General features: G+C 38.8%; 1 protein-coding gene and 1 pseudogene across 1 annotated transcript in view; one reads left to right on the top strand and one right to left on the bottom strand.

Annotated features, from left to right (window-relative positions):
- LOC139442746 (kynurenine 3-monooxygenase-like) overlaps positions 1 to 18,033 on the bottom strand; it is a 46,935-nt gene that overhangs the window by 6,539 nt on the left and 22,363 nt on the right. Inside the window, exons 7-13 of the mRNA XM_071223629.1 lie at positions 17,653 to 17,846; positions 14,699 to 14,756; positions 9,752 to 9,841; positions 8,383 to 8,440; positions 7,275 to 7,357; positions 6,658 to 6,759; positions 84 to 143 (exon numbers count right to left, since the gene is read on the bottom strand). Of these exons, the coding sequence (XP_071079730.1) occupies positions 84 to 143; positions 6,658 to 6,759; positions 7,275 to 7,357; positions 8,383 to 8,440; positions 9,752 to 9,841; positions 14,699 to 14,756; positions 17,653 to 17,846 (645 nt within the window). The remainder of the gene's footprint in view (positions 1 to 83; positions 144 to 6,657; positions 6,760 to 7,274; positions 7,358 to 8,382; positions 8,441 to 9,751; positions 9,842 to 14,698; positions 14,757 to 17,652; positions 17,847 to 18,033) is intronic.
- Positions 7,418 to 8,107, top strand: LOC139442168 (circumsporozoite protein-like; annotated as a pseudogene).

Below are 18,033 nucleotides of genomic sequence, written 5' to 3'. Positions count from 1 at the left end.
TGACTTTGAATTTAGTAAAGATAGCTGCAAAAGTGCTGATGCATCATTTATCAGTATTCACCCACGCTTTGCGTGAAACTTACTTGATCTTGCCACTTGCGTCTGTTGATACATTCGTGATACCTTGTCCGTGTGAAGGACACCTGGAAATGGCATTACTGGCATATAAACTCTACTGTATTCTCACATCATCAACCATTTTACAACACTGACACTCACAGATGACAGGCTGTATCTGAGGACATTTGACTGGATGAACTGCACTCTCTAAAGTCATCTGAAATATCTAACGTCAGCTAGGACCATGTATAGTGTATTCATATATGTATATAAGTTACACGCTTCAATTGTTCCTTTAGAAGTAGCATTTAATAATAAATGCTATTTCTAGTTTAAGATATCTGTTGATTATGAAGAGTATATCAAAAAGACCCCAAAGTATTCATCCAACAGGTGAGGGGAAATGGGGTTTAATGTCGCGTTCAAGATGATTGCCCTTATATAGTGACGTGCATGCACGTGGTGTGTTTATAGTGCTAGCACATTAAGATACCATGCCACAGAAGACATGAGTGTAACAACAAGTACTATCTTTTAACATCTTTTGGTATGATGTGGTCGGGGATCGAACCGCCGACCTTCTGCTCTCGGGGCACACAGACACTATACCACTAGACCACAGAGGTGGCCTTTTCATCCATAAGAGTTCCTGGAGCTCTATAAGAATAACCAAATTGTGAAAATGTTTACATGAATCTGGGTAAGTGTACATTTGCTTTTCACAAGAATAATTTCTTATTCTGACATCAACAGTGATTCAAAATGACCAGTCCTATGCAGACCAAATCAGTACTTATTTATTATCAAACCCAACAAATTGACACATATTCTAAAATCTTGGTATCAAGTGAATGATCATAGGACGTTTGCTTCAAGTGATATCAAGCAAAATTTCAAAAACAATGCAAAATCTGTAAAAAATTGAGTCTGTTTCAGTGTGTATGGGCAATGATTCACACAAACAGTGTTAGACAATCTAACCAAGCCACGAATCTGTCAGCTCACCAGAGAAGCATGGAGTACTCACAGTGGATCAACCTGGAGGCTCTCCCTATACATGGTAGTTTACAGGATGATCTTGGTGTCGGGTAAAGTGGGTACAATTGGTAACATATCTAGGCTCTCACTACACATGGTAGTTTACAGGATGATCTTGGTGTCGGGTAAATTGGTACAATTGGTAACATATCTAGGCTCTCACTACACATGGTAGTTTACAGGATGATCTTGGTGTCGGGTAAAGTGGGTACAATATGTAACATATCTAGGCTCTCACTACACATGGTGGTTTACAGGATGATCTTGGTGTCGGGTAAAGTGGGTACACTAGGTATCATATCTAGGCTCTCACTACACATGGTGGTTTACAGGATGATCTTGGTGTCGGGTAAAGTGGGTACAATATGTAACATATCTAGGCTCTCACTACACATGTTAGTTTACAGGATGATCTTGGTGTCGGGTAAAGTGGGTACAATATGTAACATATCTAGGCTCTCACTACACATGGTAGTTTACAGGATGATCTTGGTGTCGGGTAAAGTGGGTACAATTGGTAACATATCTAGGCTCTCACTATACATGGTAGTTTACAGGATGATCTTGGTCTAGGGTAAAGTCGGTACATTTGGTAACATATCTAGGCTCTCACTACACATGGTAGTTTACAGGATGATCTTGGTGTCGGGTAAAGTGGGTACAATTGGTAACATATCTAGGCTCTCACTATGCATGGTAGTTTACAGGATGATCTTGGTGTAGGGTAAAGTGGGTACAATTGGTAATATATCTAGGCTCTCACTATGCATGGTAGTTTACAGGGTGATCTTGGTCTAGGGTAAAGTCGGTACACTAGCTATCATATCTAGGCTCTCACTACACATGGTAGTTTACAGGATGATCTTGGTGTCGGGTAAAGTGGGTACAATATGTAACATATCTAGGCTCTCACTACACATGGTAGTTTACAGGATGATCTTGTGTCGGGTAAAGTGGGTACAATATGTAACATATCTAGGCTCTCACTACACATGGTAGTTTACAGGATGATCTTGGTGTCGGGTAAAGTGGGTACAATTGGTAACATATCTAGGCTCTCACTATACATGGTAGTTTACAGGATGATCTTGGTGTCGGGTAAAGTGGGTACAATTGGTAACATATCTAGGCTCTCACTACACATGGTAGTTTACAGGATGATCTTGGTGTCGGGTAAAGTGGGTACAATTGGTAACATATCTAGGCTCTCACTATACATGGTAGTTTACAGGATGATCTTGGTGTCGGGTAAAGTGGGTACATTTGGTAACATATCTAGGCTCTCACTACACATGGTAGTTTACAGGATGATCTTGGTGTCGGGTAAAGTGGGTACAATTGGTAACATATCTAGGCTCTCACTACACATGGTAGTTTACAGGATGATCTTGGTGTCGGGTAAAGTGGGTACAATTGGTAACATATCTAGGCTCTCACTATACATGGTAGTTTACAGGATGATCTTGGTGTCGGGTAAAGTGGGTACAATTGGTAACATATCTAGGCTCTCACTACACATGGTAGTTTACAGGATGATCTTGGTGTCGGGTAAAGTGGGTACAATTGGTAACATATCTAGGCTCTCACTATACATGGTAGTTTACAGGATGATCTTGGTGTCGGGTAAAGTGGGTACATTTGGTAACATATCTAGGCTCTCACTACACATGGTAGTTAACAGGATGATCTTGGTGTCGGGTAAAGTGGGTACAATTGGTAACATATCTAGGCTCTCACTATGCATGGTAGTTTACAGGATGATCTTGTTGTAGGGTAAAGTGGGTACACTAGGTATCATATCTAGGCTCTCACTATACATGGTAGTTTACAGGATGATCTTGGTGTCGGGTAAAATGGGTACAATATGTAACATATCTAGGCTCTCACTATACATGGTAGTTTACAGGATGATCTTGGTGTCGGGTAAAGTGGGTACAATTGGTAACATCTGGGCTCTCAGTATACATGGTAGTTTACAGGATGATATTGGTGTCGGGTAAAGTGGGTACAATTGGTAACATATCTAGGCTCTCACTATGTATGGTAGTTTACAGGATGATCTTGGTGTCGGGTAAAGTGGGTACAATTGGTAACATCTAGGCTCTCACTATGTATGGTAGTTTACAGGATGATCTTGGTGTCGGGTAAAGTGGGTACAATATGTAACATATCTAGGCTCTCACTACACATGGTAGTTTACAGGATGATCTTGGTGTCGGGTAAAGTGCGTACAATATGTAACATATCTAGGCTCTCACTACACATGGTAGTTTACAGGATGATCTTGGTGTCGGGTAAAGTGGGTACAATATGTAACATATCTAGGCTCTCACTATACATGGTAGTTTACAGGATGATCTTGGTGTCGGGTAAAGTGGGTACAATTGGTAACATATCTAGGCTCTCACTATGCATGGTAGTTTACAGGATGATCTTGGTGTCAGGTAAAGTGCGTACAATATGTAACATATCTAGGCTCTCACTACACATGGTAGTTTACAGGATGATCTTGGTGTCGGGTAAAGTGGGTACAATTGGTAACATATCTAGGCTCTCACTTTGCATGGTAGTTTACAGGATGATCTTGGTGTAGGGTAAAGTGGGTACACTAGGTATCATATCTAGGCTCTCACTATACATGGTAGTTTACAGGATGATCTTGGTGTCGGGTAAAGTGGGTACAATATGTAACATATCTAGGCTCTCACTACACATGGTAGTTTACAGGATGATCTTGGTGTCGGGTAAAGTGGGTACAATTGGTAACATATCTAGGCTCTCACTATACATGGTAGTTTACAGGATGATCTTGGTGTCGGGTAAAGTGGGTACAATTGGTAACATCTGGGCTCTCACTATACATGGTAGTTTACAGGATGATATTGGTGTCGGGTAAAGTGGGTACAATTGGTAACATATCTAGGCTCTCACTATGTATGGTAGTTTACAGGATGATCTTGGTGTCGGGTAAAGTGGGTACAATTGGTAACATCTAGGCTCTCACTATGTATGGTAGTTTACAGGATGATCTTGGTGTCGGGTAAAGTGGGTACAATATGTAACATATCTAGGCTCTCACTACACATGGTAGTTTACAGGATGATCTTGGTGTCGGGTAAAGTGCGTACACTATGTAACATATCTAGGCTCTCACTACACATGGTAGTTTACAGGATGATCTTGGTGTCGGGTAAAGTGGGTACAATATGTAACATATCTAGGCTCTCACTATACATGGTAGTTTACAGGATGATCTTGGTGTCGGGTAAAGTGGGTACAATTGGTAACATATCTAGGCTCTCACTACACATGGTAGTTTACAGGATGATCTTGGTGTCGGGTAAAGTGGGTACAATTGGTAACATATCTAGGCTCTCACTATACATGGTAGTTTACAGGATGATCTTGGTGTCGGGTAAAGTGGGTACATTTGGTAACATATCTAGGCTCTCACTATACATGGTAGTTTACAGGATGATCTTGGTGTCGGGTAAAGTGGGTACAATTGGTAATATCTAGGCTCTCACTATACATGGTAGTTTACAGGATGATCTTGGTGTCGGGTAAAGTGGGTACAATTGGTAACATATCTAGGCTCTCACTATGTATGGTAGTTTACAGGATGATCTTGGTGTCGGGTAAAGTGGGTACAATTGGTAACATCTAGGCTCTCACTATGTATGGTAGTTTACAGGATGATCTTGGTGTCGGGTAAAGTGGGTACACTAGGTATCATATCTAGGCTCTCACTACACATGGTAGTTTACAGGATGATCTTGGTGTCGGGTAAAGAGGGTACAATATGTAACATATCTAGGCTCTCACTACACATGGTAGTTTACAGGATGATCTTGGTGTCGGGTAAAGTGGGTACAATTGGTAACATATCTAGGCTCTCACTATACATGGTAGTTTACAGGATGATCTTGGTGTCGGGTAAAGTGGGTACAATTGGTAACATCTAGGCTCTCACTAGACATGGTAGTTTACAGGATGATCTTGGTGTCGGGTAAAGTGGGTACAATTGGTAACATCTAGGCTCTCACTATACATGGTAGTTTACAGGATGATCTTGGTGTCGGGTAAAGTGGGTACAATTGGTAACATCTAGGCTCTCACTAGACATGGTAGTTTACAGGATGATCTTGGTGTCGGGTAAAGTGGGTACAATTGGTAACATCTAGGCTCTCACTATACATGGTAGTTTACAGGATGATCTTGGTGTCAGGTAAAGTGGGTACAATTGGTAACATCTAGGCTCTCACTATGTATGGTAGTTTACAGGATGATCTTGGTGTCGGGTAAAGTGGGTACAATTGGTAACATATCTAGGCTCTCACTATGTATGGTAGTTTACAGGATGATCTTGGTGTCGGGTAAAGTGGGTACAATTGGTAACATCTAGGCTCTCACTATGTATGGTAGTTTACAGGATGATCTTGGTGTCGGGTAAAGTGGGTACAATATGTAACATATCTAGGCTCTCACTACACATGGTAGTTTACAGGATGATCTTGGTGTCGGGTAAAGTGGGTACACTAGGTATCATATCTAGGCTCTCACTACACATGGTAGTTTACAGGATGATCTTGGTGTCGGGTAAAGAGGGTACAATATGTAACATATCTAGGCTCTCACTACACATGGTAGTTTACAGGATGATCTTGGTGTCGGGTAAAGTGGGTACAATTGGTAACATATCTAGGCTCTCACTATACATGGTAGTTTACAGGATGATCTTGGTGTCGGGTAAAGTGGGTACAATTGGTAACATCTAGGCTCTCACTAGACATGGTAGTTTACAGGATGATCTTGGTGTCGGGTAAAGTGGGTACAATTGGTAACATCTAGGCTCTCACTATACATGGTAGTTTACAGGATGATCTTGGTGTCGGGTAAAGTGGGTACAATTGGTAACATCTAGGCTCTCACTAGACATGGTAGTTTACAGGATGATCTTGGTGTCGGGTAAATTGGGTACAATTGGTAACATCTAGGCTCTCACTATACATGGTAGTTTACAGGATGATCTTGGTGTCAGGTAAAGTGGGTACAATTGGTAACATCTAGGCTCTCACTATGTATGGTAGTTTACAGGATGATCTTGGTGTCGGGTAAATTGGTACAATTGGTAACATATCTAGGCTCTCACTACACATGGTGGTTTACAGGATGATCTTGGTGTCGGGTAAAGTGGGTACAATATGTAACATATCTAGGCTCTCACTATGTATGGTAGTTTACAGGATGATCTTGGTGTAGGTTAAAGTGGGTACAACATGTTTACGTTTATAGGCTCTCATTATGCTTGGTTTGTTTGTTGTGAAACGCCGCACTCAGCAATATTTCAGCTAATTGATGGGAGGTCTGCAAATTGTCTGGACCAGCCACTCAAGTGATCGACATCATGAGCATCGATCTACAGTTGCCGCAGTTTAGTAGGTATTTACATGAATAGTAGTCAGTAGCCATGAGAGTGTCTATCATAAATATAACATATGATCTCACCATGGTAACCAGAGTATGTAGAGAGTGTGAGTATAACACATATGGTCTTACCATGGTATACAGGGGGATCCAGGCTTTGGGGAAGAGTGTGTACAACAAATTATCAATCCGCTTCCTCAACAAGAATATTGGTGAGTTCACAGACTTCCTCATCTGAAACATTTACAATATATCTTCAGCAACTTCAGCCTAACGCAAAGTCTACATGTCGGATGTCTTTGTCTAATTCAGTACCTCTCTCAAACGTTTCAACAAAGTGTCCATAGGATGTCACAACAGGCTAATGGCTCAATACTGTTTCGCTCAGGTTTTAAGGTATCTCGATGGAGAGAGATTTAGAGTAAAGGATCTGATTTTAATGAGTTCTGAATTAGTCCAAAGCTCAACCCAGGCTTTAGAGAAGGAGTGACAGCCTGTATGTAGATCACCCATTGATCAAAGAGGCTTCATGTTGTTTTTTCCCCAACAGTAAGAGCAGACATGTAACAGGAAGCATACATGATGATATGATTGCATCGTAAGACAAATATTGCTTCAATTAGCACTGTTGACTTCAGCTTTGTAGTTATTGTAACATGTCTACTTTAAATATACATTTCACATACACACAGAAAATAATTGGAGAATTGAGTTCCAGCGTACAAGGACCTGAACACAGCATTACTCACCTCTATGTAATTGTACATCGCCAGATCACAGATAGCTTGAGCATCTTTGTTTCTGAAGCTTGTGAACTGTTCAAGGGATGCAGCTGCAATACAGAATGTAAATACCCATTACACATGAACACATATACCACTGAGGTAACCACATTGTCAGTGACTCACAACATGGTGGTAGTGCTGAATCACAACATGGTGGTAGTGCTGACTCACAACAAGGTGGTAGTGCTGACTCACAACATGGTGGTAGTGCTGACTCACAACATGGTGGTAGTGCTGACTCATGACATGGTTGTAGTACTGACTCACAACAAGGTGGTAGTACTTACTCACAACATGGTGGTAGTGCTGACTCACAACATGGTGGTAGTGCTGACTCACAACATGGTTGTAGTAGTGACTCACGACATGGTGGTAGTACTTACTCACAACATGGTTGTAGTACTGACTCACAACATGGTGGTAGTACTGACTCACGACATGATGGTAGAGCTGACTCATGACATGGTGGTAGAGCTGACTCACAACATGGTTGTAGTACTGACTCACGACATGGTGGTAGTACTGACTCACGACATGGTGGTAGTACTGACTCACGACATGATGGTAGAGCTGACTCATGACATGGTTGTAGAACTGACTCACAACATGGTTGTAGTACTGACTCACAACATGGTGGTTGTCCTGACTCACGACATGGTGGTAGAGCTGACTCACAACATGGTGGTAGTACAGACTCATGACATGGTGGTAGTACTGACTCACAACATGGTAGTAGTGCTGACTCACAACATGGTGGTAGTGCTGACTCACAACATGGTGGTAATACAGACTCATGACATGGTGGTAGTACTGACTCACAATATGGTGGTAGTGCTGACTCACAACATGGTGGTAGTGCTGACTCACAACATGGTTGTAGAGCTGACTCATGACATGGTGGTAGAGCTGACTCATGTCATGGAGGTTGTGCTGACTCAGGGTAGTTGTACTGACTCACAACATGGTGGTTGTACGAACTCACAACTTTGCCGCTGCTGTTCATGCATTTAATCATTGACTGGATTCACATCTGACAGCTTCTACTCCATCTCAGTGGTCACGTCATACTTACACAGGTCATTGTGACACTGGTCCAGTATTTCATCAAACACAAGGCAGTCTTCAAACCCCTGAAACAAGCAGATTGTAGTTTACAGTTTCTACTGTCATCAAGTATACCTCCTAAAAGAAAAAACAAAAAACGCATAACCAGATGTTATGAGACAGTGTGGAAGTATCAACACCTCTGATAGGCCATTGGGATCAGAGATGGTTTATGAAGGTGATTCCGCAATGTCTGGTCAGATTATGTACACAATCCTGGAATTGCTGTTGTTACAGAGGATGGTGGCTGGTACACCTTTGCAGCAAATTAACTTAGGGATTATGAAATGGTCCTGGGTTGTGTGGTAACAAGGGGCATGTCCTGACCAGCATCGGTCAGGACATGACATAATGCTGTTGGTGCTGAGGGATACACTGAACATCCTGGGTAAAGCCATCTGCGATTCTACAGTCTGAAGATGTTGTTCCGCTGTGTTCCAGTTAGTCACCTGGCTTTGCAGTTGAACAGATGCTCCCAGACAAAGTTTTGGAAATTGACGACCAACCATATGTATTGGGCTGTTGATCATGTTTAAATGTGAGGTGGGGTTTATCGCCGCATCCAACATTATTGCATTTATATATACAGCGATTTGCATGCATGTGTGTGTGTGTGTGTGTGTGATGTGTGGTGTGTGGTTTTCGTAGCCAAGTTTATAGTGCTAGCCCACTGAGACATGAATACCCCGCCCAGACACGTACAGTATACTGACTCCGAGCCAACAAGTCCTTATTTTAGCCACTTAATTCTGATCACCAGGTAGGGTAACAACAAGTACCATCTTTAACATCTCTTGGTATGATGCGGCCAGGGATTGAACCCCTGACCTTCCAGGCAAATGTCTACCACTAGACCACAGAGCCGGTCCATTTCAATGTGAAGATGCATGTGCATTAACCTTGTTATTCTCATGGAGTGTTTTCTTTCTGCATTATTTCTTTTACCTTTTTAGGCGTGTATGACACACATTATATCTATGTTCTCCTGTATAGAGAAGCTTGGTATAACATGTTCCTGACAAAGATTGCCATTGCACACCTAGATGTTTTCTGTAAACTCAAACCTTTAGGGTCATAAAGTGATTACAAGGACTAGACTAGAGTACAATAGAAACCTTACTATCCACTCAGTCAACACAGCAACACAACAACAATATTAGCAGTCAATAAAAATATTTGTCTGCCAAATGTTGACATGAACATATCTCACTTCAAAGAGTTATGTAGCTTGGAGTAGCTTTGACATCATCACTACAAAATGTTCCCTAATGTTTTATTGTAAATTGTTGGATGGGCATCAAGTATTTGAGACATGATGTCCCAGAGCAAGATCTTACAGCATTCATTCCTTGTCCATAGAATGGTACCATGGCATGGGCAGCATCTCCCATCAGTACTGCCTTGTCTCCAACATGATAAGGTGAGCACTGGAAAAGTGTACGTTCATTTATGTAATAAATATATGACAAGGGGGTGTTGTTTACAGTACAATAAAACACTTCAAGGAAAACAACCAACAGGCCTTGAGTGGATTATTCTCCATGCAGTGTTTTCTTGTACAATAAACAATGACCAAAAATAAATGCCTTATTCTTCATTGTTCTTTATCACGAAGTTATCTTATATATGAAAATAATATTTTTACACATTTGTCTACATTTTTTCACACTCGATAACGACCATTGGTAACATAAAATAGCCCACTGACATGTACTGTACATGTACTTCCCACAAATACTAACACTGAATGTACTTCCCACAAATACTAACACTGAATGTACTTCCCACAAATACTAACACTGAATGTACTTCTCACAAATACTAACACTGAATGTACTTCCCACAAATACTAACACTGAATGTACTTCCCACAAATACTAACACTGAATGTACTTCTCACAAATACTAACACTGGATGTACTTCTCACAAATACTAACATTGAATGTACTTCCCACAAATACTAACACTGAATGTACTTCCCACAAATACTAACACTGAATGTACTTCCCACAAATACTAACACTGAATGTACTTCCCACAAATACTAACACTGAATGTACTTCTCACAAATACTAACACTGAATGTACTTCCCACAAATACTAACATTGAATATACTTCCCACAAATACTAACACTGAATGTACTTCCCACAAATACTAACATTGAATATACTTCCCACAAATACTAACACTGAATGTACTTCCCACAAATACTAACACTGAATGTACTTCCCACAAATACTAACACTGAATGTACTTCTCACAAATACTAACACTGAATGTACTTCCCACAAATACTAACATTGAATATACTTCCCACAAATACTAACACTGAATGTACTTCCCACAAATACTAACATTGAATATACTTCCCACAAATACTAACACTGAATGTACTTCCCACAAATACTAACACTGAATGTACTTCCCACAAATACTAACACTGAATGTACTTCCCACAAATACTAACACTGAATGTACTTCCCACAAATACTAACACTGAATGTACTTCCCACAAATACTAACATTGAATGTACTTCCCACAAATACTAACGCTGAATATACTTCCCACAAATACTAACACTGAATGTACTTCCCACAAATACTAACACTGAATGTACTTCCCACAAATACTAACACTGAATGTACTTCTCACAAATACTAACACTGAATGTACTTCCCACAATACTAACATTGAATATACTTCCCACAAATACTAACACTGAATGTACTTCTCACAAATACTAACACTGAATGTACTTCCCACAATACTAACATTGAATATACTTCCCACAAATACTAACACTGAATGTACTTCCCACAAATACTAACATTGAATATACTTCCCACAAATACTAACACTGAATGTACTTCCCACAAATACTAACACTGAATGTACTTCCCACAAATACTAACACTGAATGTACTTCCCACAAATACTAACACTGAATGTACTTCCCACAAATACTAACACTGAATGTACTTCTCACAAATACTAACACTGAATGTACTTCCCACAAATACTAACATTGAATATACTTCCCACAAATACTAACACTGAATGTACTTCCCACAAATACTAACATTGAATATACTTCCCACAAATACTAACACTGAATGTACTTCCCACAAATACTAACACTGAATGTACTTCCCACAAATACTAACACTGAATGTACTTCTCACAAATACTAACACTGAATGTACTTCCCACAAATACTAACATTGAATATACTTCCCACAAATACTAACACTGAATGTACTTCCCACAAATACTAACACTGAATATACTTCCCACAAATACTAACACTGAATGTACTTCCCACAAATACTAACACTGAATGTACTTCCCACAAATACTAACACTGAATGTACTTCCCACAAATACTAACACTGAATGTACTTCCCACAAATACTAACACTGAATGTACTTCCCACAAATACTAACATTGAATGTACTTCCCACAAATACTAACGCTGAATATACTTCCCACAAATACTAACACTGAATGTACTTCCCACAAATACTAACACTGAATGTACTTCCCACAAATACTAACACTGAATGTACTTCTCACAAATACTAACACTGAATGTACTTCCCACAATACTAACATTGAATATACTTCCCACAAATACTAACACTGAATGTACTTCCCACAAATACTAACATTGAATATACTTCCAACGAATACTAACACTGAATGTACTTCCCACAAATACTAACACTGAATGTACTTCCCACAAATACTAACACTGAATGTACTTCCCACAAATACTAACACTGAATGTACTTCCCACAAATACTAACACTGAATGTACTTCTCACAAATACTAACACTGAATGTACTTCCCACAAATACTAACATTGAATATACTTCCCACAAATACTAACACTGAATGAACTTCCCACAAATACTAACATTGAATATACTTCCCACAAATACTTACACTGAATGTACTTCCCACAAATACTAACACTGAATGTACTTCCCACAAATACTAACACTGAATGTACTTCCCACAAATACTAACACTGAATGTACTTCCCACAAATACTAACACTGAATGTACTTCTCCCAAATACTAACACTGAATATACTTCCCACAAATACTAACACTGAATGTACTTCCCACAAATACTAACATTGAATATACTTCCCACAAATACTAACACTGAATGTACTTCCCACAAATACTTACACTGAATGTACTTCCCACAAATACTAACACTGAATGTACTTCCCACAAATACTAACACTGAATGTACTTCCCACAAATACTAACACTGAATGTACTTCCAACAAATACTAACACTGAATGTACTTCCCACAAATACTAACACTGAATGTACTTCCCACAAATACTAACACTGAATGTACTTCCCACAAATACTAACACTGAATGTACTTCCCACAAATACTAACACTGAATGTACTTCCCACAAATACTAACACTGAATGTACTTCCCACAAATACTAACATTGAATGTACTTCCCACAAATACTAACACTGAATATACTTCCCACAAATACTAACACTGAATGTACTTCCCACAAATACTAACACTGAATGTACTTCCCACAAATACTAACACTGAATGTACTTCTCACAAATACTAACACTGAATATACTTCCCACAAATACTAACACTGAATGTACTTCCCACAAATACTAACATTGAATATACTTCCCACAAATACTAACACTGAATGTACTTCCCACAAATACTAACACTGAATGTACTTCCCACAAATACTAACACTGAATGTACTTCCCACAAATACTAACACTGAATGTACTTCCCACAAATACTAACACTGAATGTACTTCTCACAAATACTAACACTGAATGTACTTCTCACAAATACTAACATTGAATGTACTTCCCACAAATACTAACACTGAATGTACTTCCCACAAATACTAACATTGAATGTACTTCCCACAAATACTAACACTGAATGTACTTCCCACAAATACTAACACTGAATGTACTTCCCACAAATACTAACACTGAATGTACTTCCCACAAATACTAACACTGAATGTACTTCCCACAAATACTAACACTGAATGTACTTCCCACAAATACTAACACTGAATGTACTTCCCACAAATACTAACACTGAATGTACTTCTCACAAATACTAACATTGAATGTACTTCCCACAAATACTAACACTGAATGTACTTCCCACAAATACTAACACTGAATGTACTTCTCACAAATACTAACATTGAATGTACTTCCCACAAATACTAACACTGAATGTACTTCCCACAAATACTAACACTGAATGTACTTCCCACAAAAACTAACACTGAATGTACTTCTCACAAATACTAACATTGAATGTACTTCCCACAAATACTAACACTGAATGTACTTCCCACAAAAACTAACACTGAATGTACTTCCCACAAATACTAACACTGAATGTACTTTCCACAAATACTAACACTGAATGTACTACCCACAAATACTAACACTGAATGTACTTCTCACAAAAACTAACATTGAATGTACTGCCCACAAATACTAACACTGAATGTACTTCTCACAAAAACCAACACTGAATGTACTACCTATCAAATAGACTGTTCCAAGGTCCAGTTACAGTTTCCATCACTGAGGGTCAACACGTAACTGGTGTCATGTGTGAGTCACTGAGCCAGTGTTATTAGGTAATCAGGCTTAGCGTTATTAGTTAGGTGGTTAGACATCATGAAATTTGATCAAATATATGCAATTCCAAGTTGTAGCAGGATCACGAGGAGTACATGGGGTTCCATGCGTCCCGCGTAAGGCTTTATACCACGAGCCTGAGGCATAAAAGTCAAAGTGTCCCTCGTTATCCTGCAAATTTATCTAACCAACATGTTTTAATGTGACATTGTAAAAGAATTAACACAAATTCAAAATTGATAGAAAACAGCCATTCGATTGAGCTGAGGTTAACTTGTGGTATGTCTCATGACTTTCATTGCCTCGGAAAAAGCATACGGCTGTTTGCTTTGAAGCGGGGTATAAGGGATACATTCTGCATCTCAGAAATCCAAAAGCAGTTTGTATAGCTTGTCGCAGGGTATAAGAGAATTATTGCCTAGTGAAAAATTGATTACCCTCCAAGGCAGGTTACACAGTATTTTATCAAGATGATGCGGACAAATCAGATCTCATCATTCTGACATGGAGGTATGATAAATGTATTTGTAGATCCTTTTGAATGGACAGATGTGAGAGGATGTCAGGAATGTTACATAGATAATGATAAACTTACCTTGATAGACACCATCGGCAAACCTTTACTACTCAAGAAGGTTTTCTTCAATGCAGCTCTGAAATACAGACATACCATGCTGCAACATCCCTATGGATTTGTGCTCAACTGACTATTTAAGTTTCAGACATCATAAAGTGATCTTTGATCTAATGTTTTTACCTCTGTGAATCTCTACAAACTGAAATTTGTAAAAGGTTATTATTTAAATGTAAAATTTACTTTACAGCGGCTTAAGGATTAATCACATCAGTGTCCTTTGACCTTCTTAATAAGTCCCTGCCCAAAACATCTTTTACAGACGACCCTGTAGAAGCATCTATCTTTTTTTCATGAGCCTCAACTTAGTTATGAAATATTTCTACATTTAATATTTATTATTACCCTCATCCAAATTTTGAATTCTTATCACAGCCTCTCCCTTGAACTTGTCAAGTTTCTCAATGCTACTCTGCTACTCTGATATTCTCCTCACAGCACATGCTCTTGACCTCTCTAACTGTCCACTCTAAAATGTTTCATTAAAAAAAATGTTTTCTTGAATAAGGGTAACAAGTAAACATTCCTCAGAACATCCAGTCTCTCTGTTTATCATCTCATTTATATCAGGCAATTTACCATATAAGGAAGTTCACATGTTGTGAAAAACTTGAGAACAAATATTTTATTCTTAATAAGAAGCAAAACAAACAATATTTGTTTTCATATTTCACCTCACTGACATTTCTTTTAGGATTACACATAAAATAAGACATGATATTAAATTATATTTTTATCTCATTTCAACCTCTGACAAACAAAAAGGAGGCCCAAGCAATGTTCACACAGACCAACTACAAAGGACAATTAAAATATGTTTGACTATTTAAAACATTACAGGAAGAATCATTTCCCCAAAATAACTACCACACTTCACTTTATTTCATCAATAAATCATTTTTTCCCGAAAGAAAATAAGTCCCATAAGAAACACTTATTTTAGCATTGCATACTTTTCCAACTTGTGATTAATCTGGAATCACAAATACAAAACAAAATACATGTAATAAAAATGTAAAAAGAAATATTAAAGAGAAGGTACAAAATAATTCAAGACAAAGAGAATTCTGGATCCAGGGCCTTGCAGATCTAAGCATCAATTTTGACAGGACTGCATTAGGCACTAGTAAGAGTTATCCCCCATAACTCTTGATCCAAACTCCATGCCAGTGCGTGCTACCATCATATACAGTGATAGAGTTAAGGCTGTGAGGAGCTTGCCAAAGTTGCCTTCTGCTAGTAGGGCCTATTGGAAGACACAGTAGCAGCAAGATTTGAGGACATTTGGCAGCAGTATGTCTTATTCACCCATTCATTGGAGGAAAGAGATGGATAAAGTTTCAAGGATTTGACCGTCAAGGTAAGTGATGAAATTAATATATGCTTTGTGTTTTCTGTGATATGTGGCAAATCAGAGACATATGGTCTCTGGGCAAATGCAGGTTAGCCAGACTGTCCCCAAGATCTATTCATTCCATCAGTGTTGTCTCAAGTTTCTATAATCAAAGAATTCTGTATGGTCCTTAATTTTAATTTACCAGACAATAGATCTCTAAATATTTCTGGGGTCTAAATATGGTTTAGTTTTAAATTATAAATCTATAATCTAGTTGAACACGTCTTTTCCAGTTTTCATTATGTCATTCTTCAAACTGTTCATTGTCAACAGGACACCATGGAGTTTTTCTTGCAGTTCATTTTAACATGTGGTACTGGTCATATGTTGTAGAAGATTTGATGTGAAACAGGAATAGGTCATCCACAAGTGTACTGCAAAAGATGACTCCTCTCATGCTACCCATGATGAAAAACATTACAAGAGAAATGTTTTGGCAGGAAAATAATCAACTAATTACAAAGATTTTAACAAGTAAACTATCTGAGAATTCACCTTTTGCCCCTGCCCTCCACAAATATGCAAAGAGGAGGGGGTGCAGTGTTGGGGATCAGGAAATTAGAATCTTTAATATTGTACAGACTCCAAAGATACCTATGCTTTGATATACCCTTGATAACCTGCAAAGTTTTCGTGGGGCACCCACTATGTACTTTCACAGGTTGAATGTGTTAATCCCCAACTCTGTATGAAATAGTATTCAGTATGTGCATACAAACTTTGGAAGGTAAGACCCCCACCAATAGTTTCAATCTTCGGAGAACAGATTCCATCTAGGATTTCTAACATGTTGTGAGACAATAGGTCTATTTCACAAGTTTATACCTCTCGTGTAAAGTTCTAGTTTGGTATAGATGGTGTGTATCCTGACAACAACAATATTAATTCACATTATTGCCCTGATTGACAAATAATTCAAATAAATCTTACAGTATTTCTATTTTGGACAGGATAAGGCTATTTTGCCATTTTGCTTGACACAGGCATCCTATTTTCAAATCCAAATTTCTGGGGCTGTTTTCAAAATCTGTTAGAGAGCTTAAAAGGACATAAGTGTGGAAAATGTTCAAGAAATTACGAAGGTTACACAGGATCTAAGAAATGTCCTGAGTCATATTCATAACTTTTAAGACCAAGTTACTTTCATATTTTCTCTTTTGGCAATAAGTTAGCTATAGTTATCTGGAAATTGTATAAGAGTGGATTAAATCAAGAAACCTTACTAAAACAGCTGAGTAAGTGAGTGAGTAACAGTATTCTAGTTGTATCACGCCGTGTCAGCTTAAAGTTGGAGGAAAGTCCGAAGTGATGCAGGTTTCAGATGTTTACTACTTTGGTGAAACCTACTAGCATGGGTTTGGTGCTGACAAACCAAGAAACATAATCAGGATGAACCGGGATTCGAACCCACAAACACAGGTTTCTGGCGTGCCCAAGGGATGCAACCCTCCACAGCGAATTGCGGCACCTTAGACGATTGGGCCACCCATGCCCAAAAAACAGCTGAGAGATTACTTACTCTCCAATGATTGGTATGGAGTCAGGAAATTTAGCTGTGAAGAATTCCATCAGTTCCTTTTCTGTTGTGATTTGCTCAAACATGTCAAACTTCATGAACAGGGTGGCAGTGAATGTCTTGTCTTGGTTGGGCAGACCAATCATCATGAACTCATTTCGTGGCCATATGTGAAGATAGTTGTTGGCCATAGCAAACTAGTAACAGAAACTAATTGCTTGTCATAGAAGACATATAGTTATGAACAGTCACGGCAGTCATCAACATTTATGCCTAATATCACAACTGTCATGAACACATGGCCATCAACACATGGATTATTTCACAAGTCATCAACACATGGATTATTTCACAACAGCCATCAACACATGGATTATTTCACAA

Source organism: Haliotis cracherodii, unplaced genomic scaffold (genome assembly GCF_022045235.1).
Source record: "Haliotis cracherodii isolate W230 unplaced genomic scaffold, xgHalCrac1.p SCAF_5, whole genome shotgun sequence".
NCBI lineage: Eukaryota > Metazoa > Mollusca > Gastropoda > Lepetellida > Haliotidae > Haliotis > Haliotis cracherodii.
The sequence above is the reverse complement of the archived record's forward strand: the minus strand, read 5'-3'. Positions and strand labels throughout refer to the sequence as shown.